Here is a 24,740-nt window from a genome sequence, read left to right as displayed (position 1 = left end):
TTTTGATATTTCTCTGAATAGAGAACAATACTTTGTGATCTTTCTTGGCAAAATTTGCAGCAAACATGTTTTCCATTTGAGAATTAAAAATTAAAGATTAAAGGACATAAAATATAGATTTATATTCTAACATTTACCAGGTGGAGTTTTGGCAACTATTCCTTCTCTAAGATGCTTGCTGGTGTATTTCCTTATTGGCATTATATTAACACACACCTGCATGCCCCAGAGCACTCCTGCTTTGACAGGGATACATACAAATCCTGGTTATTTCCCAGATATCATCACTGTTAATGATGCCAACCTGAATTAGACCTCTGAATGAGACCTAAATAAATAGACGGGATGTTAAACGAGCTTTACAGGAGACAGCTTTACAGGTCTCAAACTTTTTTCTTTTAACCAAACTCATTCAAACTACCTTTTAGCAATGTGTGCTAACAACCTGCAGCATCTATCACAGCTGCACTTTTATATTGCCATAATGTGGGCTGCCTTTGTCCTCTGATTGCTTATTTTATTTATATATTCATGTTTTTCTAATGGATTAAGTCTTTCAGATTGTCAAGAGACTTTTGGATTCTGCCAAATGGTTCTTACATTTTTATGTAGTTACATAAAAGACCTGTAGTGAATGTGAAGCTGAAGTGAATTTGAACAGATCTTTTAGAGAATTTTAAGGTTGCCTTTTTAATCTTTTGGGTGGCTTGATGAAAAAGCGGTGAAGAATGATGTAACAGTCATTTGTAGAACGCTAATTTGAACTTTCTGTGATTATCGCTGCTGCTACATTTCCTTGAATAGAAATCACTAAATGAGCCTGATGTGAAAAGGGAACATTTATTTTCCGCTTGCTCTGTGGCTCCTATGCAGTGCAGTTTAAGTCAATGGCATGGCACCAAAGTTAGCTTTGCATACATTTTCTTCTTTGCTCTGTGTTTGACAGTCAGAATGGGCCTGCCTTATCTTCTTCAGCTTTTGCTTTGTTCCTTATGGCTGAGATCCCAATGAGCTGCGGTGATCGTTCGATTGCCTTTAACTGACCATAACTGCCGCAATCCTGAAGTTGTGACAGCGTAATGGTGGACATTTGAGGAGAGAAAAGATCTATTGTTGCCATGTAGCTCTGACTGGCTGCTATCAGAATCATCCGACCCCAGAGAGGAATTATCTCAGATGAAGAAAAACTCCAGTGTTTCAGCTCTTGAAGGTGACCTGAACATTCTGGCTCAGCAAATTAAAGCGTCGGTGCTATCAGATGCTGAGGAAAGCTAAGCGAATACAAACACCACATCCACGCAGAAGAGGTAAAAGCCTATCATTGATTGATCTTCCTCTCAGATCCATTTTATGTAATTCCCATCAGCATAATTCAGTCTACTAAATATTCCCCTCAGCCTTTAAAATTAATGCAAAGTCCCACAGAGAGAGTCGACTGCAAAACATTTGTGCAGTTATGAGAAAATAAGATATACCTGAGGGCTGTGTGCTGGGCCCAATAAGCTTTTAACTTTTATATCCAGATAAGAGAAGTCCATTATGTTTCATGCTGAATGCTCATCAGCTGGCTTTGATGCCACAAAAGCTGTGAAGGCTTATTTTTCCAGAGGCTAACACAAAGTCGCTTGAGATCACAGTTTGTTGCAAAGTTATGCAAATTCCCCTCTAAAATAGACAGCATTTTGAGTGATTTATTCAAACCCAAGATGGCTGTCAAAAGTCCAAATATAACAAAAATAATCCAAAAAAGTCTTGGTCTCTTAGTCTTTTGTCACAGAATATCTTTACCATACCAACACATACATCTTAAACTTTACCATTCACTATTTTTGGTAAACCCTCCTTGAATAGTTAAAATCCGTGAATACTTGAGATCCCTTACAACACGCTTACAACTGGCTATTTTCATAGTTCAACCATCTAATGTAGTTTAATTATTATCCCCAGTGAAAATCGTCTTAGCTCTACTGCAGAAACTAACATTGACTTTTATATTTTTTATTTTTGCTCTGGTGAGTATAGACAATCAGCATCACAGAAAATAAATGCAACTCATGAGTTGTTTGCTTTGCAAATGACAGCCAATAGCCTGCCAAGTAGCCTAGCGGCTTGTTATTTCAGCTTCCAAAGTTATGTACAAATAACTTAAGCTACGTGACAGAAAAATGTGAAATATGTGAATTTTTTGAGCGTGAAATATTATTATACTCAGCCATAAAAAGGCAGGGGTCCACTACATTCTAATACAATGAACAATATCAACAGACTATTTTTGATTTACTCTACCCTTAGTTCACCTTGGACCATGAAGCTATCCACCATGTTTCCTAGGTATAGCTCAGTTATCCTTCAGAGGAAGCTAATTTCAATCACTTGTATTTAGGATCTTATTCTCTCAGGCTTGATCCAGATCTCAAGACGTTATATGAGGTTTAGAATAAAAAAGGAACCAGTAAATGGAGTGCTTCACTTATTGCAACAGTGTAGACAAATCTCTAATTCATCTACCCATCTCTCGCACCAATCTCTTAGAAACAACACAATGTACTTGCATTCACTTCTTGAAACTCACCCTAATGCAGACCTACCTTTTCCAGTTGAAGAACACATGACTAGGACCTGAGTAACGGATGTTTCAAGTTCATAATCCAAAAATATAGTGACAACTGTGTACTTTTTGACATTAATATTTTCACAGGAAAAAGTCTGCAAAATAAAATCTGACTTGTTTTTGATTTTAATAACCTTTTCAAATCATAGCTTTTTAAAGTTATTTTTTGTAGATGACATTGGGATGATGTAAAGTAGGAAAAACAATCATGAACAATATAAAAAATATTGGTTAAAAAGTATATATGTATAGAGGGACTTATGGTGAAATATTTACCTCTTTCATTTTAACTGACTACTGTAATGTTGATCAAAAATGAGGTCAATTACTTTATTCTATCTAGCTTAATATCTTACTAAATTATGCCTGATTACTATTGCCTTAATCTTTTTTTTTTTTAAGATAAATACTTTACTTTTCACTCAGTTTCTGCTCTGTAGGAACCTATGCTGTCCAATACTCCAGGTCTGCATTGAGAAATTTGCTTCATGTTTTTTCACACTGATACACACATGGGTGCCCTGTGCCCTCCTTGGGTGCCGTCTCCTTTCTCTTTGCTGTGTGTGTGTGGATAGTGGAAATCTGTGTCATTTTGGCCTCGGCTCTACCGTGGGAGTAGGTCACGCCTGGTGAGGTAATACAGCGTGAACATGAGAACTGGAACCAGCCAAGCCTGGGACATTTTCCAGAGCTTCACACATGCATCTCCCTGCTGGCACCACATCAAGCTGAAGGCGTCCTCTTACTGACTCATATCTGCAGGTTTTACTGTGCAAAAAAACAAACTAAACCTCCACTGGTGGTTCTCTGCAGGTTGTGGGAAAAGGTATCAATGTCTGTGATGCAAACTCCACAGATTTACATTCACTGATGCCCCCAGAAAATACACTGGAGTTTACATTTTTGTAATACATATCAGAAATATTACTTTTGTCTATAGTCTAAGGAATAACGCGTCATGAGTAGCGCATGAAATTTGAATAAATCAGAATCTTAAAATTATAACATTCAGTTACATGCACATCAATTCTGTATTCATAGTGGCTAATCTGTACGCAGTGACTGTGGGAGATAGGCACCTGTCCTGGGGGCTATGCATAAATAAGTGGCTCTAGACAATAGGGGTTTATTTGAACTGATCAGCAATTAGATATATTTTAATGAGCAAACTGGTTCAAGTCAAATGAAAACTAAAAAAGTATACAGAAAATGTAATCTGAATTTTAGATCTGTATGTCTTAAATTAAAAGAAAATTATATTTTCCAACAAAACTGGTTAAGAATTTGAACCTATTTATACCAGAATCAATAAGCTTGATCCTCAGTTTTTCTACTGTGTAGTTATCTGAGTTTATAATATTACTAGTACTTTTTTTCCAAGGCTGTTTATCTGAAATTGGAACAATTCAGACCAACTCCTCTACCTCGTTTTTCTTTACAAGAATGACCATTTTCTGGTCATATCAGTGTAAACTGTCATCACAGCATAGCCCCACTTTATCGTCCCCTCGTTATTCTGTCCTCACTGAGACCTCTGTGCAATGCATCAGAGGCGTCGTCTGTAGCTGGCGGTCAGAGAGCGATGACAGGCGTCGACACTCTGCAGACATTATCTGCATGTCACCGTCCTGCAGCCCCGACTTCACTTTCTATGAACTTGTGGTTCAGGCAAGCGCGTTTACATGCACAAGCAGTGACATGGTGCAGCCTAGCTTGGGATGCAAAGGTTGAGTGATGCATACAGAAACATTTAGTAAATTAGTTCAGTTGTGGTGGGAGATTGGTAATTATTGCCTCAGTGCTCACCTCGTCATCCTTCACCAACACCCACAGCCCCTCCTGCCCATGCTTCTTCCTGTTTGCAGTGGAGTGAATTTTAAAGAATTCAATTGATCCCAGTCAGATTTAATTGCCTCTTCTTTTTCCTATTGGGAACCAAATGAAACTCTATTCAGATGTTATCTTTCCTTTTGGTGGCATTGATAAATGCAACAATGGAAAACTGAATCTTATCATTGCCTTTACTCAGATATGGTAAAGAATGATCGCCACATTTAAATCATAGTTGTTGTTTTTTTTTTACAGATTGGGATGTAATACAGAAAAATGTTAAACATCCATCTCATGATCCAGCTCCAGGTGGACCCACCTTTAACAGCGATCACTCTGATTAGTCTCAATTCTCTGTATCAGGATTTTGGTTCACTTTCTTTCCACCTCTCCCCAACATTACTTCAGCTCATTTATGTAATAGAGATATATATATTTTTTTCTTTTCAGCTATCTTAAGGTCCCAATCTATTAGGTTGAGGTCTGCACTATGACTGGGTCCCTATTTTATTTTATTTTTTTTTAGCATATTTGTTGTGGACTTGCTGGTGTTTTGTGAGATCGTTATGTTTTTACCCCAGTCTGGGCAAAGCTTCAGATGCCTGACAGATTGTCTCACATTTGACTTTAGAATGCTTTGCAGTCACTGAGTCAAAAATATTGCATATAAAGCAAGTCATAAGACTTCCACCATCGTGCAGGGTAATTGGCAAGACGTGTTTGACGTGTTTGTGCTGATATGCTATGAGCTTAGCATTATATCTATGCAGTTCTAATCTGATCTTATCAGTCTTTATTGTTCAAGAAGTCTTGTGGTTCATGAGATACAAATCATTCTCATTTAACCCTTCTGATAATTCATTTTCTGATTGTCCTAACACAAAGCTTAATATTCAATGGAGCTAATTAAGTTCATTTTTTCTCATTTATGGACTTTGAGGTAGACTTGCTAGGACCTCAGCTTCAGAAAGATTGGCAGCTTGTTTGAAACGTCTTTCACCTTTCCCTCAAAAATAATGATAAACCTCAGATAGGTAGGAGAAGGTCATATAACCCCCTTTGAAACAATAGTTTTATTCTAGTCAAAATAAGGTGTTTGATTAATTCAGACATGTCTAGTTAACATAAGTGGGCATCAGTTTCTCTGTAAAGATAGAAGGTTTGCTTTATGTTCCTGTACACAGAGCTGGACAGCTTATTTTCTTTAGTACCATCTGGTTGTTGGTTTACTGAGTTTATAGGTTCAGATGACCACCTCACCTGAATAAATCTGTAAATTGATAAAGTGTGTCTTTCACGGATTTCTGCGTGTGTGTGTGTGTGTGTGTTTGCGTTTGCTGTGTGCTGAGCAGATTACTGCAGTGGTCCCTGCTATCTTTATCAGCCAGATGCTCGCTGCGACACGACACTCACATGACGACTCAGAGAGAGGGGGAGCTGTTATCTCTCTGCCTCCAGATCCTGCAGCGTCTCCTCACCTCCCCCCGGCTGCCCCCCCCCCCACACACACACACTTCCCTCTCCCCAGCCCCCCTCACATTGCATTCTTTTATCCCCTTGTTCTCATTTTAGCACAATTGTTCATTAGCGGCCTGTTGTTTTTTTTATCTATGACTTAAGGAGCTAAAACTGGAGTCACACTGAACAGGCACATGCGCTGTTGTGGCAGGTGTTTAAAACAAAGGTGGAGATGAGCCAACTGCAAACCAGACAGAACATATAGGTGGTCAAAATGAAGCCAGTGGGTGGCAGTGTGGATCTCACTGGGAATTTGAGGATGTCGGAGAAAAAATATAGTTAAGATGAATAGTTGTTTTGGCTTACGGGAGGTTTTCTGAATATTGTTTAACTTTGAAACTCTATTTGAACCACGTCCTCACTGAACATTAGAGGAAAGGAGTGTGTGTTTGTTCCAAGAGGAAAATAAGGGATAGGAAGGAAAAATGACACTGTTGGGTGAAAATGAGCCAATCAAGATGGAGCATGTGGTCTGTTCCACACCAGTAACTCCCACTTTAATACCGTCCCAACCCCCGGCTGTTCAGCTCCAATCCAAACACACACTCAGAGTAAAGGACAATGCACACAATGGGTTTCATCCATCATCTATTGTTTTTTACACGCTCCACCACATGTGTAGGATGAGTTTCACCCACACAGTCTCCTCTCACACACAAGTGCAAAATAAATGTGATAAACACCCTATAATGTGCATATCTATGGCTGATTTTATTGACTGTACTATATTTCTGAGTGTTTTGTTTAAAATAAGAGCTGCTCTACATATTTGGGAATGCTGTTGCTGCTGAAACAGTATCCTTTTTGGAAAATTCGTCAGGAAATTACCACTTTTTTGTGGGATTAGTTTTTTTATGATGAAGTGATAGGCCTACACTGAGATTAGCTTCAAAATCCACAATTTCACACATAAATGTTCCATTTGCGCATAACAGTTCATTGATGTAAAATCCGATATGATAGCTTAAAATACGTTTTAAGAATGAAACAAAAATTAGAATTCTAGCTCAGAAAGATCAGCTTTAATTAATACAATCAAGTTTAATCACTGCAAAAACCAGAGGGAGATATCAGTGCCTTTTTTAGTCACACTATGGGTCATTATGGTGAAGGCAGTAAGAAAAATAAACCAATGAAAAGACAGAATAAAAGAAATTTACCCTTTTATTCCTTCTTGTTTAGTGTGAGTCCCAAAGACTATGCTAAAATTTAAAATTGGTCCACCTGCATAGGCACTTGGATGCTAATCATTTTAAAAAAAATGTTTAGTTGACAAGTTCACTGATAGACAGACAAAGAGCGACCATTTTTCATGTGGCTGAGAAAGATTAAAAAAAAAGCATATGGGCTATCACAATTAAAAATAATTGCCCTAATAATTACAGATGTATGCCTTTGTTATGGTGGAGTCATAAAGTATCCTCTACATGTTTTGGATTTACAAATCAAATAGAAAAAAAGAATAATGATTAAATAATTAATTAATTAATTAATTAATTAATTAATTAATTTATTTATTTATTTATTTTCCAGATTAGTACAAATATTTGGACAGCACTGACTTGAGGCTTATTTGTGGACTTAGAAACCAGTAGAACAACAGTGACCTGTTAAATTTTTTAGAGTTTTTTGTGATTGTGTGCCATTGACAGACGGACTGAATCTGGAGCCTCACTAGGGAGAGGAGGGGTCGATCATTGTGTGATTATTAGCCCTCCTTGGGGGCTTTTGTCTGGGCCCCATGAGAGAAAGGAGGTTAAAGCTACTTAGCCTGAGGAAGGCCTCTCAAAGCTGTCAGTGTGTGTCGAGGAACATTATTGCTCTCCTGCTGACCAAAATCACTTAATGTTTTTGTCAAATCTTCAGTCTCTTGTCAGCTGAATACTGACACAAGGCCTGGTAAAGTAGGCCAATTTAAAAGAAAATATGCTATGTAAAGTAGATTTTTAGCTTGTGCTTATGATTTTTAAACTGAGTTCCCATCAAGTTTATGAGAGCCAAATCTTACAGTTGAAGCTGCAAGTCTCTTGTTTTCTCCACTTAATAAAACTTGACTTTTATCCTTCAAGTTGAAGTTAAGTAGATTTTAGTTTATAATTCCAGATGTCCTGTAGCTCAGTTTAAACTGCGATTTCCACCTCTTTACGACTCTGCATGTCACCTGGCTCAGGAAGTGAATGTTCCCCCCATCCAATGCCTTTCTATATTAAAGTCAGCATTTTCTCTCTCAGTAATCCTAAGGACAAATCATCTTTCTTTAAAAAAAAAGAAAAAAAAAACATACTTCTTTAACAGAAGTTGGTACTCAGTCCAACTTCTGTTAAAGAGAACTGATTTCTCATACACAGTGTACTTCTAAACTGAGTCCAAGATGACAATAGACTTCCATTCCTTCAAAAAACTGTTGATATCCATAAGATTTTTCTTTATTTAATTCAAATCTCGCAGTTCAGGTACTTGAATGGATTTCAGAGTATCCTGCAAAATGTGTAAAGTTTAGAGTAAGTGTAGTAATGATAAAATGGGAGTAAGGGTATTCTGGAACAACCTGAAAATGCAAGAATGACTGACCAAATACTAGCAGTAATTTGGTTTAGTAATAAGATTACTGTTTTTAAGAAAATTCAAATATGTAATTTAGACCAGTTTCCCATTCTGAATCACAGCTAGTCAGCCTTTTAATGTGTGAATGTCTGATTTGTTTATTTTAAAATTTTCTCAATTATACTTCCTTAATATAAACCCAAAATGTGTTTTGGGATGACCCTGATGAAGGCCACAAACTGAAAGTGCTTGGTCTGGTAATTAAGCTGTTTCCTAGTATTTCAAATGTTGCTTCAGTCTTCACCTCACCAGGCTCTTTGGATTTTTCCAGAAAGCTCTTTTTATGGTGCAACCCACCATTGATCAAAAATAAAAATATCTGTCTCATGTTTGTTAATATTAACAATTTCAGCTTTCAATTCCTCAAGATCAAATATTAGTCCTTTACAGCTGGTGTCCTATGATGTTGAAATGCACCTCAAAAGTCCTGAATCAAATAATTTGGTCCTGTGTAAGGAAAATGTCTGTAAAGTAAAGTAAGTCACTCAGTTATTTTAGCCTGGTATGTTGGGGCTAGGAATGCATCAAAACGTTATGGGTCATTGTCATTCAAGAACTGGAGTTTGACTCCTGCTCAATTCATTGCTTGTACAGCAAATTCATCCTTTCATTTAAGGGGTACATAAACCTTATTGTTATCTGGATAACAAAGGAAAACATTCTCAAAGAATGGGGGCAACAGATGAAAAGAAAAAATAGAAGCCCAGGTATCAAGTCCTGTGGTACTTACATAGAGTGAGCACTTTTCCAAAGACTGCATAATGGTGAAGCAGAGTGGTACAATCTGACCTACAATCACTGGGGTGTCATATTCTGAGATGATTACGAATAAAATTCCCCACCAACAGACCAAATATTACTACTTAATAAAATCAGGCCAGCATGAAAAGCAAAAAGTAGAATACAAGTTTTATAGAAAACCTACATGCGTCCAATTGAAACAAAAGCAAAGAGCCATTTAAAGTGAGGCAATTAACGGCAGAGTAGATGTGAGCGTGATGTAATGATATTTGAGAAATTTTCAACATCTTTGATTTGCTGTGTCATTTTCTCATTTGTAATCACTTACCTGCAGTAATTCAGTTAAATTTCAATAATCCTAATTATAACATATTGCTTTGTTAAAAAGTCATATTCATACATCACCAGCTTTACCTCGACAGACTCTGACAGGCATCTCATCTTCTCCTCTGCAGCGTCTCCTCATTAGGCTGCGACGTGCACGCAGCATTAGGCCTGCCACATCTCATCGCAGCAGACGTCCACTCGGGTCTGGACACACTGTGTGGAAGCACCACCCTACAGCTGTCCTTCAGAAATCACTTTAGTGCCGTGATTAATGCGTCCCCCGTGTCATCTGTCCCCCCTCAAAATGCAATTATGTTTTTGAGTTAAAGGACAAACTGTCCATCAGAGGAGCATGATTACAAATCAGAGAGAAATGGTGACTGGCAGAGGAGCTTGAAGAGGAGTGCTGGTTTAACTGGCTTCAATGTGGAAGAGAGCAAGAAAGAAAAGGAAAACATCACAGAAAAAAGGGCAAAGAGTTGAGTTACAAATTCATATTTAATGTAAAAAATGGGGGAATGATAGACTTTGAAAACGAAACAATCATGGCATAATTGACTATTGCCAAAAGTGTCAGATTCTCAGTGCAGGTGATATGTATAAATGACTCTAGTAGGTAAGACATTCTTTCCTCTGAGGTCCAATCACATCTCTGGAGCTCAGAAAGGGGACACACCTCTGGATTGGTAGACTGGGATGGATGGTAACCTAAATCTTTAAGAAATGGGCACAGAGAGTGTGCTCCATCTATAAAGGAATCAGATTCAAGGGTTCCTTTGGAATTCTACACAAGGGTTTACAGTGGACCAGATTGTTTCCCTTGCAGAATAACTGAGGCCAGAGGCTTTGTGGGTCTTGAGAAGGCTTAAAATTGTGTTCTTTGTAGTATAGCCATTTACCATGATGTCATGGGCTGCTCTACTGCTTCCTAAGCACTGCAGCCAGTCCTTATGCAAACCACCAGCAGTCAGAGCAGAGAGAACCATTTTACTTCATAACCACATTGCAAAGGAATCCCACATGTGCAAAGTTGAGAAGTGCTATTGATGGATGTTGATGGATGCTTGCCACACTTGTTATTCAAACTACTGACCAAAGGGTCAGGTATTTAAGTCAGATGATTTTATACCAAAATGCGGGGCTGTGTGATGTAGACATCAACCAAGCTGTACTGTAGTAACGAAAATGACGATTTGTTTGCAGTAGCCACAATTCAACCCAAACATGCCAGCACTGAGACTGTCTCAGGCCAGATATTACTGAATTTAACAAATCTACACAAAAATGTCAAAATTGGTTAAAAATCAAACAACAACAAAAAAACAACAACATTGGCATAAGATCCTCAAGAACAAGTTTAGGAATTTTATTGGCAAAAAATAATTGATTTGGGTTTTAGTTACTCTTTAAATCAAAATTCCTTCAAGACAGAAATGATGATTCTTTCCAAATATTCCACAGTATTTTAGAAACAGAACATTTGAAATATGGAGAGCAATTTTTAGTTAACTGACATATTACTGACAATGTTATGTCATTAATCGATATACAGTCGCATTGTTTCCTGCTGTGTTTAACTGAATATTTGCTACATGCCTAATGATTCCCACTCCCAATATTTACTACTGGTATGTTGGCTCCCAGAATAAATATCCAATGGCTGTAAAGAAAAACACCATCAAACACCAGCTTAGCTTTCACACAGGTTATAAACAGGCTCTGTTTAATGATTTCAAAAGAATGTTTTTATGATCAAAGGAGAACCCAAATAATTTTTCATTCAGCAACCTTCCCTCCTCATTTATTCAACTTCATTCTCTTTTTGTAAGACTTCCATGGCCCCTTCTGCCCCCACCAATTCCTTGTAACCATGGAGACTGCCAACTGAGAAATGGCAATGGTGGCCCTTCATTAGCTTTCAACACAAGCTCTGACAGCCCAAATAATAGCCAATGAGTGCGTGTGTATGTGTGTGTTTAGGGATGTGGCATTATGTCGGGCAGTAAATGAAAAGCCTGCAGGGATGAAGCCAACCTCTCTGTCATTGTTCAGAGAATTGCATGTGCGTGTGTGTGTGTGTGTGTGCGCCTTTCGTACTTTGTGTGTATGTGGGAAGACGAGCATGTGTGAAGGCCTGCAGACATATATAAGGATTTCTAATGAACACATGCAGACAGCCGTTACAACCCACTTCACATTTTTAACCTTTTCTGATCCAAATGTATTATTTTTCACATTTGATCTAATATACACTACTTCATTTACCACATTTGCTTTTTACATGTACTTAAAAACAAATGTATAATTCAGTGTTGAAAATTGACAGAATTTCAATAAAGGGGAAAACATCAATTTTAATGAACAGTCTTTCTATCCAACATACCAAGGAATTTGTTGCAACCAGTAGCAGGTATCGGAGCTAACGGTTCTGATGTTATCATGTACCGAGTGTAGAACTTTTCAGCCCAGGAGTTTGTTTGTCAAGACCAACCCAATTTGGAAAGTAAAATAAAAATGTAACCTAACCACAGCTTAACCCTAATCCCATTGCAAACTATTGTCATACTGTGTTATTGTCATCATACTCTTTATTTTATTTACACACAAACGTTCTGATTTTAAAAAAATATATAAAATTAATTGACAGTATCATGAGAGTGAGGTGAAGTTATTTATATACTGCAAAAACAAGCCTGTATATTAACATAACTGTTAAATGTTTTTATGATCTGTGGTGTTCGGCTCAATTTGGCCTCTTTAAATTTATTTACAATTCCAAATACACACAAACAAATCTGCTGCTCATTTCCCACCTGCTAGCACAATATTTTTCATACCCAAAGGAATATGCAAAATCTAAAACCAAGTGGTGAAAAATAAATTACAATGGGAGAATAGGAGACTGTCGTGGAACATTGAATGAGTCTGAAATCTGCTTTTGATATTTTCCAGGTATTGAAAAGTGAATTGAAAAATATTCGTATTTCAGATTTTATACGTTGTCCCATCATCCAAAGAATACTTCCTTCCAACCATCTATCCATTTCTGTCTATTGTTGCTTCCTTGCGTACTTCATTGAGTTCATTCTCCTCCAGGGTCTTCTTTCCTGGTGACCTTTCTTTCCTTCTTTTTATTGTGTTCTTCCTTTTTTCATTTCTCATTGGCTTCCTTCCACGTTTCTTTCCTTGGTGGAAGGAAAGGCGGAGATGTGAGCTGTCCTCTTCTGTCATTCCTTGTGAGATTTCGGCTTGAGTGACCTTCCCAAAGGTTTCACACTGGTAAAATATATGAAATTGGTGTTCATCAATGGTTTCTAAAGCAAAACTTGTTGGCTATATTTTGAATAAGTTTTATGGTGTTGCGTAGTGGATTATCGTTAAGGTTATAGGCCTCCTCAATCCCTTGTCATAACACCAGACTTTAATTGTCTTCATGTACTCATGGTTTTGTTTGCTGACCCGATTGTCCAAATGTAGTCAGGATGGCAGCATCTCATCATTTTCCCACTGTGGGATGTTGCCTGAGTGCTTCCATTCCCCCGCCTTCTGCAGCTGGTATGTGTTGTAGCATCACACAGCAGACATCCCAACGCACCATTGGTCAAGCCATGGAACAAATGGAAATCCACCAGCATGCTGAAATTACTGATGGTTATCTCCACCCTTTCACCATCTTCCCTCCCCTTTGGAGTTTCTCTTCCTTCAGCCATCCGATCAGTCTTTGCACTGTTCAGGGAAGTGGATTACTCTTGTTATAGCTGCTTTCATCTCTTTAATTCTCCACATCCTTAGAATTTATGTCTTCCACATGTTGTGACCATTTAGGTTGATTACAGCAGTTAATAATAAAAACAGCTGTTTTTTTTTTTTATTTCACACAAAGTGCATCTAAATTAGGTACAATATGGCGCAACGTTTACTCAACAGAATAATTATGATTCTAGAGATTTGTTTTATTAGAAGCATTTTTTTTTTCTGACGGAGACTTATTTGTTTCTAAAATTATATCACCAGCTGCTTTGAATTGTAATTGTAATTTGCTTAATTGACAAAAAGATAGGGAAAAAATGGAAATAGTAAAACAAGGGCCTCTAAAACGGTCAATTTCCACATTTCTCAGAGTTTGCAGAAATACCACATGATAAACGATGGGCACAGCAACTGTGTTCTTATGCACCCACTACTCAGATATATAGATGGCGAGTAAAGATGTGACAGTATTGTCAATGTATGAGACAAGACAATTCACCATGTTGGGTTGCCAAGAACATGACATGATATTAGCATTATTGAGACATTGCCACATAAAAATAAAAATTTCTGAAGGTCCAGAGCAGATCTCACTTTAAGCATTGTTACCAGCTAGCACTATGATACTTTCCAGTTGCCGTAGTGTTTACAAATTACCTGTACCCATTTGTATCTCTGCCACCATTTTATTTTTATGATAAGCTGCCAAAATTCAACTGCACATGATTTAACTGCACATGCTTGTGCTTCTTCCAGCACAAGCTTGTCAGCATATGCTTAGAATCAATTGTTACCATTTCATTCTACAGTCTTTGTAAGCCATCCATGTCATTCAACTGGGGAAGTAAAGAACTACTTCTGGTGTAATCTCAATTTAAGAGCCTCAAACATATTTATAACAGTGGATCAAATTTGAAGTTTTTGCAATCTTATTTGGGGATTATTATTGTAGCTTCAACATAATACAGAGGAAATCACATGTTCTCATCACATCCTAAGTGGTAAGTTTGTTTAGGTTGAAGCCAAGACTTTTTTAAACAGGGAAATTATTTTCTCCAAAGGACATTTGACCTGAATTAGAATAAGCCATAAAACATTTCTATGGTTGACTTTGCACTGGATGACCAAACATTCATTCAGCTCTTGGTGAGATATTTCAAGGGAGTCTTTTAGGTTGTTGTATACATAATATCAGTTCAGTGGGGACTTGTTCACACCAGTGGTCATAGAAAATTTATAGGACGACTGGGCATGCTGGTCTCATTCTTACGCTATAAGCCAGTCATGGTGTGGCACATTAGCATAGTGTGATCTAATGCAGGGTTAAACAATTCCAGTTTTTCAGGAACAGAAGTGCATATTCTACATTACTCTGTACTCCAACATACCTGAACCAAAGAGCTGAAATATTTTTTGCAGGACTCTAAGAATAGCTCTGGTAACTGTCTGATAGACAACATCTTCCTTTTGAAACCACTGCTTCTACTAAAACCTTCTGGGTGCTGAACTGATTTTGTTGCCGAGAGGAGTTGGCTTACTGCCAGATAAAATTAGTGTAGCCTTTGGTATTTTTGCTAAAATGTAGGTGTTTCACAGATCCTGCAGCACTACTAGAACCTTCAGAACAAGCATTTTATTCAAAGTAACTCTATTATGCAGCGCATTTTTAAATGATTACCCTATTTTTGCCGTTATATTATTTTATAGATGATGTAACATGGAAAAAATATTTGCTTTAAATTCCATTGCTAAATGCAATTTTAAAAACGCAAAAACACTTCAAGCTATTCATGGATATGAATTGTCAATTTCAGAATGGATTTTAAGTGTTGGGAGAAGGAATGAAAACATTGTAAGGTGGGAAAGATGTAAGCATCGCTCTATGAAATTCATTTAATACACTTTAACAAAGTAAATGATGAGATTAAACATTACAGATAGTTATTAAAACGAGGAAGTTTCCCGTGCAACTTAGATTCAGCAGAAATCAGACATTTCCTTCACAGATGAACAACATATTCAGCTTAAGTCTTCAGGTACTTTAAGTCAATTAATTTTTGTTCATTTTTACTTTTTTGTTTTAGATGTTTACTTAACACAATGAGCGTATAACACAATGCACTCGGCCTGCTGTTCTTTGCATATTTTACAAAGCTCCATGTTTATCTGGTTGAACCCTTCTCACAAGTGGAAACAGTATCTCCAGAGCTACTGGAACAAGTCAGCCATTTTGTGCCTTTCAACTCATGTCCACTTATTATGTTGAGGCCTTGCATGAATCCTCTTCTTTGAAGTTTTAGTGTCACAGCTCCGTTTGGTATGCAGTTGCTGTACGGAGTCTCCCTCAACTCTAATTTACAGTTTCTGCCCCGAGAGGAAGGAAGAGCCCAGCAATCACATTCGTATTCAGTGCAAACCGAGATAATGCTTCCCTCAATCTGCTGCTCCTTCTATGCTCCACTCAACACATGTGTTTTCATCACTGCCTGTCTTTTTTTTTTTTTATGAACAGTACTTCTCTGCAGGTTAACTTGTCCTCACAGCAGCAATGTCAGTTGCTTCTTCAGATGATCACTGGGCTGAAACAGGATGTTATTATGAAAATTTTGCTTCCTAACATCAAAGTTGATCCTAAAATTAAAAAGCCTAATTCTTTATTCATGTCTGGAAAATGTTCTACGAAACAAAACAAAAAATTTCATTCCTCTTAAATCAATATGTACTTTTAATTTCTGTTAATCTGTAAACATAGATAAAAGATGGTGTCGTGCTTAAGGCTGCAAGAGTATATGCAGCCTTAAGCAGTATATTAGTATATGCAAGAGTATCTATTTTCTTTAAAAAAGCGTGTTTACCAGCTATGATGTCTGAGACATAAAGTTTCTAAAACTGCCGTTAATGACAAGGACTAGAAGGGTTTGAGATTCCAAAAAACATTAGTTTACGATTAACTTGTTACTGCAATATTTTCAGTCAATTTTTTATTGTTGAAGACATTTTCTTAATTTACCATGTTTATAAAGAAAGAACAAATGGATATAACAACATTTTTTAATTTTTTTAAAGTTGTGTTTTATTATCCCTCTGTTGTAATTTCCACGTGTAAAAGGAACTCCACTGAGAAAAGCCCCAATAACGTTCATAATGGAATGGGCTCACATCCTTCTAAATGACTTATAGACAACAAAAAGAAATCACTTTGATTTTTCCTGGTCTGCAAACAGCTGGGCACTCTATTTTTCAAGTATTTGAGTTATTATAGAAAAAAACTAAATTTTTTTATTTAAAAAGAATCAGAAACTGCAGCCAGGTTATCATAGTTGAGAAGCTTCTTCCTACAGATGTACAGTAGTTACTAGTTGGACCTGCATGCAGTGTTGTCTCACCTTTTCTTATAACAGGCGATGAGAGATGATGTCAAAAACGGTTTTACATCCTATTTTTTAAAAACTTTTTTTCAGTAAAATGAATAAAAGATAATTTGAGAAAATTACAAAAATTTGTGGTTTCTGAAATTTATAAAACGTCTGATTTTTAATCGTAATCCTTCACTATTTGGAGGGCTGATTAAGACAATAATGTCTTAAGCGTTCAAGCAGAGGCTGGAAACTTTTTTCTGTGAAGAACAGAAGGCTGAGCAAATAGATTAAGAGAGATGTAAGGACCATAGGAAAAGATCATTAGCTAAGTAAAAGACTGATGGGGCTGCATTCCAGGAGAAAATAGTCTCCAAAGTGGGGCAGGAACAACACCTAATGAACAGAAATGGAGACAGATGAGTGTCAGTAAATGGAGTTTTCTTGATTCAAACAATGTGATTTGGAGTTTAAGGGATGTGATGAGGTCTAGAGTTGTGTTTATCATGTCAAATGTTCCTTATGGTTAATTGGTAACAATTTATAGGTTCTGCCTATTGCTGGTCCAGGTACAGAACTGATGTTGTGACAACCAGGTTTTATTTAAATTATTATATTTCGTTGTTCAATTGCAACATGACTGGCAAAGCTGAAGCAAATTGTGACAATGTCTTCAGAGCTCTAAATCTATTATTTTTGAATGTTTTTGTGTGGCTTATTTACCAAGCTTGAAACTAGTATAATTGGTTTATGCTTGTATCACTTTAGTTACTTGAGTTGGCATTGGTATCACTGCTCTTAGCTTTACAACCAAATGGTTTATCATTTCTATTTGGTCATTAACGTCTAGAGCTTATATTTGATGTTTAATGAACACTACAAGTGAAATCAATGTTGAAAGTCCCTAAAGAGCTCTACTGTTGTAGTTTTTAAAACAAATCAATACTGGACATGCACAACATGGGCTTCTGCATGTTTATTTCAACCTTTTAAAATATATCAAAGCTACACAGTTTGTATATATCACTTCAGATAGAGGCCTGATCCATGTAAATGTTCACTTTGGGAGAAATGTTGAAACCACTGTAAAATATTTCACAAAATCTTTATTCTTTCTGGTCATCATTGACGCTGGTGACACCAATATCCCAGACAATTCATGATTTATCGTGGTGGGCCATGCAGAAATCAGTAAAGTGTCCACACTTCATATATCAAAATGTCAATGTATTATTTAAAAGCCAATGACTTATTTATTGCTGGTTTATGTTCATGCTAAACCTATTACCCCGGTGCCACTGAGGCCTGTCAAAACATAAAAAATTCATGCAAAACAATCCATATTGTTCATTAATAAATGCTTTCAGGTCATTCATCATCATCCACTCAACAGTAGGTTGAAGTTACAAGAGCAAGATTTCCCTCTGTAGTAATTCTTTCAACAATAAAATGGTAAAAATTTGCCAAAAAAGTTTACTTCTTTGCCACTAGGAGTGGCTAACAGTCTTTGGATATTACGAATATTTACTGTGTCTATAGCTTTTTTTCTTCTGCCATCTCTCCTTCTGACGTTTTTATGGATGACCCCTCACAGGACTCATTCCAGCTCATCCATCAAATGAAAGCTCCAAATAGAACAGCTTATGGATGCCATTAAAACTATTATGGGGTGATAACAATCTCCTCACCTCAGCCTCATTTCAGCCATAAAGACCTCAGATTCATTCTCACTTCATTAATATACCATCTTTCAAGCACTACGGCTTCCTCTCTGGACAAGTTTAATCTCATATATATTTTTTTCTTTCACTGGATCACCACATCCATAAAAGAGGGGACATACAGTATGAATTTATAGTAGCTTTGTGGCTCATTTTTCTATATATAATGTTTTTCTTTTATTTATTTATTTATTTTTTTCTTAGGAAGAAGGGCCATAGTCTTATCATGTCCCTGCGGAAAAACTTGCTTATGGATGCACTGGCGTAGTTCCTCTTGCACACAGACTGAGCTGCATTTTTCTTCACAGTGGGCTATAGATGGAGACAGAAACAGGGATGCTTTCTCACCTTGGGGGAGCTATGTTGGAGACCAGATGCAATTTGACTTTGCCTGCTTAAAAAACAGCAGATAAGAAGAAGACAACTCATACTTTAAGAAAAAAGCACTATATTTATCATCTTTGCCTATTTTTTTGCATTACTTTAGTTTTATGTTGATGTTCCGTGTTACTCATATGACTTTATGAGGATTTTGTGAAGACATGCAGTTTTGAGTTGTTTAATCCTAATCTGTGATTTTTCTGACAGTATGGTCTTGCATTAAAACAGGTGTATCATAAGTACAGCGATCGTAGCTTCACTGAATGTTTGAGAGAAATTTGATGTTGGCAAAGTGGAATGAATACCACAGAAATGTGACAACCTTCACTCATTCTTAACAATGAGCATCCATACCCAGATAATATCACCACTATGTTAAGCATTTAGCACCAGAGGAAGTTTAACATTCTTTTCTTTTTTTCCTTTCTTTCTTACAGCGATCATTGAAAATCTAAGTTTTTTTGTGAAAACCTGCTCGTCATTAAAGTGGAACCATTGAATATAAAATATAGTTAGAACAACAATGTTGTTCTAGTGCTGCCATTGGACCTTTGAATAACATCGGAATGATGGCATCCAGATGTTGGTTTGTGTAACTTGGTTGGAGGTAGTCAACCTCATCTTAGACCAGGGGTGGGCAATCCTGGTCCTCGAGGGCCGGTGTTCTGCAGATCTCAGATGTCTCTCTGGTCTAACACACTTGAATCCAATAACTGAATCACCTACTAAGTGCAGTCAAGTTCTCCAGTCCTGCTAATGACCTCATTATTTGACTCAGGTGTGTTGAAGTAGAGACACATCTAAAAGTTGCAGGAGACTGGCCCTCGAGGCCTGAAGTTGCCCACCCCTGTCTTAGACAGTCCACAGAATAACATAAAAAACTTTGTTACTGCAATGGTTTGGGTATGGTCTGTTTATGAAAATAAAACTGAATATGAAACAAGAGGGAAGTAGCTTCATTTCTAAAGTGCCACCGCAGAAACAGATCCTTGTATCTTTGTATTGGATTTTATCTGGACAAAGTCCAGTATTTTTGCAGAAGAGACAGCAAGTTAATTGAAGATGATGTTCCAGATAACAACTCCTGAGTGGACCATTTTTCTGTGTTAGACCTCAGCTCTGTTGCGCTCTACTCTTTCCCTACTCCTTTCTTCTTCTGTGTGTTCCCTTGCCCTTCGATCAAGGTCATAAATACATCCAGAGTCTGTGGCTTCCCTCTGTGTGATCACAAACGTGACCACTGCGTCACAGTGTCTCTCTGACAGGCAATTTCACTGGAAAGATTATTCTTTGATGTTGGTACGTGATAGCTCCCAGCATTCTTTTCTGTCACGTGCTGAGGATTTTTGAAGGTGTCTTATCATGATACTTATTTTAGACCAAATTTACAAAGATTAGCACAGGATTATTGCATCTTCTGCCTGATCTATATCTACAGCACTGTCGGTTTCAAAACAAAGCAGCTTTTAGATTCAGATAAAGCACACAGCTCCTTGCAAGCATAGCCTAACACCAACAAATACACCCTTCTTTAAAGAAAGCCTTAACAACCACCAGTTCCACTTTACCATAAGTGTAGTAATGGATACAGCAAATGTATTGAAGAGGGTGATCTGGCCAGCATTGAGCTTTTATGTATACATGGTGTTTACAGCAGTAGAGCTACTACCCCATATATGGAGGCTATTTGTTTTTGACACAGTTTTGCAGGGTTTGACCTCTTTAGCAGCAATGTATGGTTTCTGCTGTTCTTTCTGCTGGTTTTCTTTCTAATTACTTTAAAAAAGCAACAAGAACTTAAAAAAGAAGAGTGTGTGTGGAGTAATGTGGAATACAGATATGTCACACAAAAAAACTAATGATTAATTCCTTCTAAATATTTTTACAAGCTGTTGAATTCTTATGATCCCACAGCTTAATGTTGTCTTTCTCATCTTTCTAATCCTGATTCATTTTCTTCCCACCACAGCAAGGGAAGAAAACGTTGCCACCTTCCGTGGTTCGGAGTACTTCTGTTATGACCTCTCCCAGAACCCGATCCAGAGCAGCAGCGATGAGATCACGCTGTCCTTCAAGACGTGGCAGCGTAACGGCCTCATCCTGCATACGGGGAAGTCAGCTGACTACGTCAACCTGGCTCTAAAGGACGGTGCGGTCTCCCTTGTCATCAACTTGGGTTCCGGAGCGTTTGAAGCCATCGTTGAACCGGTCAACGGGAAATTCAATGACAACTCATGGCATGATGTGAAAGTAACCCGGAACTTGCGACAGGTAAGGCCCAGTGTTGGGGAAAATTACTCCACTTACAGTTAGATTAGAAACCTGTTTGTTTTGTTGCACCATCATGACAGTTCTGTTCATTTCATGCCTCTCCTCCTAATTTGCCTTGTTTTTGTGTGCACAGATGTTCATATTCATTTCATTTGTTTTATTTGTAATTTTTAGTAAATTCACATCTTACCCAACCCACCTTTTTGCCAAGCTTACAGGTACTGGACCCGACTTAGTAAACAAACTCCACTGTATGGTAGATATCATTTAACTCATTGTCATTCCCTAGTTTGCAATCTCTCTTTTCTTCCTCCTGTGTGATTTCTGGCTGTTTGCTGAGAGTGGTACCAACAGAATTAAATGACTAACTGGGTTCTGAAGTTTTTCCTCACTCTCTTGAGTTTTCTTTTCTGATTATTTCACTTCAATATCAAATTCTACGTATGTAGAAATCAGGCCGACTCATGCATCATTATACTGATTAACACAAGGCAAAACACACTGTAGGAGGCAACTGAATCGAACCAAACTAAAACATTTTACCTGTAATAAACTCTCAGTAACAGTAGTTAATTTAGGAGTACTTTGGACCCATGAGGAGCTCACCCATTAGGTGCTCCAGTTACTGCCTGATAGCCCAATTGCCCAATTACAATGGACCCCTGCCTATTCGCAGTTCAGAATTTGCAGATTTTTCTGTGGATCTGACTAAGTAAAGTAGTGACTTTACTTCTGTGGATTAACCAGTTTAAAAGTTATTGGCAAGATGATATTGAGATTTAGTTATGAATTTACTGCCAAAACAATTATATAAACATTATTTAACAAAGTAGGTCTGAATTTTCAACTTACCAACATTCATTTAGTATTGAATTAGGAAAGAATGAATAAAGATCAGAAATGTTTAAAAAATGAAGTTAGACTACATGGACAAATTTAAAAATCAAAATCAAATCAAACTTTATTTGTATAGCACATTCCAGGAGCAAGGCATTTCAGCAGCAAGTCCATTTAAGTCCAGTGATATTAAAAATAAGTTTAGAAACTTAATAGAAATTTAAAACAATCAAATACATGTACATTTTACAGGATAATGATTTGTACTGAAAGGTATTGAGAATAGTAAAAATGGATTAGAGCCCACAAGTGAAACTCTGACCAGTAAGAAAAGCTGTTAAAAAAGTAATTGCTGTGTATTTTATTGGCTATTTTGTCAGTGAATCACCGTTTCAAATGGTTACTAAATGCATCAGTAACACCCAGTTAGTTACACTACATTTTTCTCTTCCTACAAAGAAAAATGTTTAAATGTTAAATTATGATACCACGTTTTATTATTATATTGGTCACAGTTGTTTAGTAGTGCACTTCTCTTTCATATATTGGTCATTTTTCTAGCTGCACGTCTTCTTTGTCCTGCATGTTTGCTTTTGACTTGTGTGCAATGTAAACCATTTAAGTTGGCTTTTCTTGTTAATGTACAGCAGTAAAATTAATCCAATCAATTCAGCCAGTTGTTCATTTTAATTATTTTCTTCAACAAGTTGCATCTACAATCTGAAAGAAAGAATATTAAATTGCGCTTTTTGTGCCCATGCGGTTGTCAGGTGACGATATCTGTGGATGGGATTTTGACCACCACGGGTTATACCCAGGAGGACTACACCATGCTGGGCTCAGATGACTTCTTCTACGTGGGTGGGAGCCCCAGCACAGCCGACCTGCCGGGATCTCCAGTTAGCAACAACTTCATGGGCTGTCTCAAGGAGGTAATGTAGCATTCTCACAGAGATAAAAAGTGTTGCTGCTGAATTTCAATCAGGCCACAAGAAGTCTGTAAGCTTTCACTACAAATCCTGACTGCACAGACGTGGAAATGCATTTTATTAGGTCCATAGAAACACGGTTCAGTCCATGACTTTGAGTTGTTTTTGTTTTTTGTTTTTTGTTTTTTTTTGGGGGGGGAGTAGTATGATAATTTGGAATAGGTGAAAATGCAGATGATAGAAAATGTGCAAACCAAAACTGAAGAGTTGTTAACTTTGAAAGAGGTGGAAGTGGATTAGAAAATAGACATGGATAAATAACATACAGAGTGTGCCACTCCCACTCTTCAACTTCCACACACACTTCATTTAGTGACTCGTGAACAGTTTAATGGCTTCTATGGAATGATTATATGTCATTCAGCAGCAGTAATGTATAAGGAATAAGTATAAGGTACTCAAGTTTGAATTTATTGGTTTCAAATTTTGTGCTTTGAAGAAGTATCTTCAAACAGTCCAAGTAGCAACTGTTGATATTGCTCAGCTGGCCTCACTGGGAGGCGATGTGTGGCGTACAGAGAAATTTCTGGAAGTTTCTGAGCAAAATCTTTTCATCTCAAGGTAATGTCTTTCAGGCCTCAGCAAATCTTTTAAAAAATCTACAAAAAAGCAACTTCTGTTCAGTTTTTCAAACTGATGATATTGGAATCTGTAGATATTCAGAAGTGTACAACTTATTTAAATCTACCATTTTCCATATCAAAGATATTTTAGGTTATATTGTTCTGAGTTTTTTGTCAATCAATGAGTCGCAGTGTCTTATTGGAAGAAAAGAAGTTGGTCTTGTCAATTTGAAAGACATTCTACCAATTTTCATTAAGATTTAAGTGAATGTTTTGTTTTAGCTTTTATTAATAAATGTGGCCCTTTGGTTTAAAATTTTACCTGGAGTTCATGAAGGCGCTATAAAGTATGTGATGTACAAAGTGAGTCAGGATTCACCGGCTGTGCTTTAAACCCACTGCAACTGTGCTACTTTCTGTAGTGAGAATTTTGTTCAGGGTCAATAACTAAAACTTCAAGCTAAAGGAGAGGTTCCCCTTGTATACAATATACTTGAGATTAAATTGATTATATGTATGCAAGCATTGAAATAACAACTGATTTTATACATTTTTGTTTCATACTACTAAATCCAAGTGGTACCCCAGCTGAGCAGCAGACTGTAAAAGCGGCTTTTAAAGGTTATTGCATCCTGATACCAATACCCAAGACGTGAAACTTTGCTCAGGGAGTCAACACACACAAACACACACCCACGTGTGGACAAATATATTTCTCCCTGAAGCTTATGATGTCATATCTTTGCACTTAAGTAAAGCCAGTGGAGTGCACTGTGACTGCAGGGGCTTGGCTTTCTCCATCTCACACACACACGCGCACGCACACACTGAGTGTATAGCATCATATGGCTGCAGGGCGATGGAGGAAGTGGCGCAGCAGCCATTTAATCCCCCTCTGGCCTACTTCCTGCTCTGTGGCACGCTGGGCCTTTTTTCAGGTCTCTGCACCACTCACTCCCACTCCTGTCATGCATGTGCACGCACACGCACACCCACACGCACATATGCACACATATGCACAGATAATTAGAGATGTGCACAACCATGCATTCACTGAGTCATGAACCACAGAGTCCAATATGAAAGGTGGTGTCATCGTATGAAAAAGAGGGATGTACTTTTTTTGTTTTCTTTTTCCTTTGATGTGCACACAAGCAAAATTCATCAACATACAATGAAGCAGAGTAAAAGGATGGACAATTTTGTAACGTAACCTTCTGGAAAATGAGCTGCTATTTTAA

The 24,740-nt window shown here is 37.4% G+C and overlaps 1 protein-coding gene across 1 annotated transcript in view; it reads left to right on the top strand.

The window, feature by feature from the left end:
- nrxn3a (neurexin 3a) overlaps positions 1-24,740 on the top strand; it is a 116,285-nt gene that overhangs the window by 32,913 nt on the left and 58,632 nt on the right. Inside the window, 2 exon segments of the mRNA XM_044143735.1 lie at positions 20,809-21,110; positions 22,718-22,879. Coding sequence (XP_043999670.1) covers positions 20,809-21,110; positions 22,718-22,879 — 464 coding nt within the window.

The sequence above is a fragment of the Gambusia affinis genome, linkage group LG16, assembly GCF_019740435.1.
Source record: "Gambusia affinis linkage group LG16, SWU_Gaff_1.0, whole genome shotgun sequence".
NCBI lineage: Eukaryota > Metazoa > Chordata > Actinopteri > Cyprinodontiformes > Poeciliidae > Gambusia > Gambusia affinis.
This window is presented reverse-complemented; position numbering and strand designations above follow the sequence as displayed.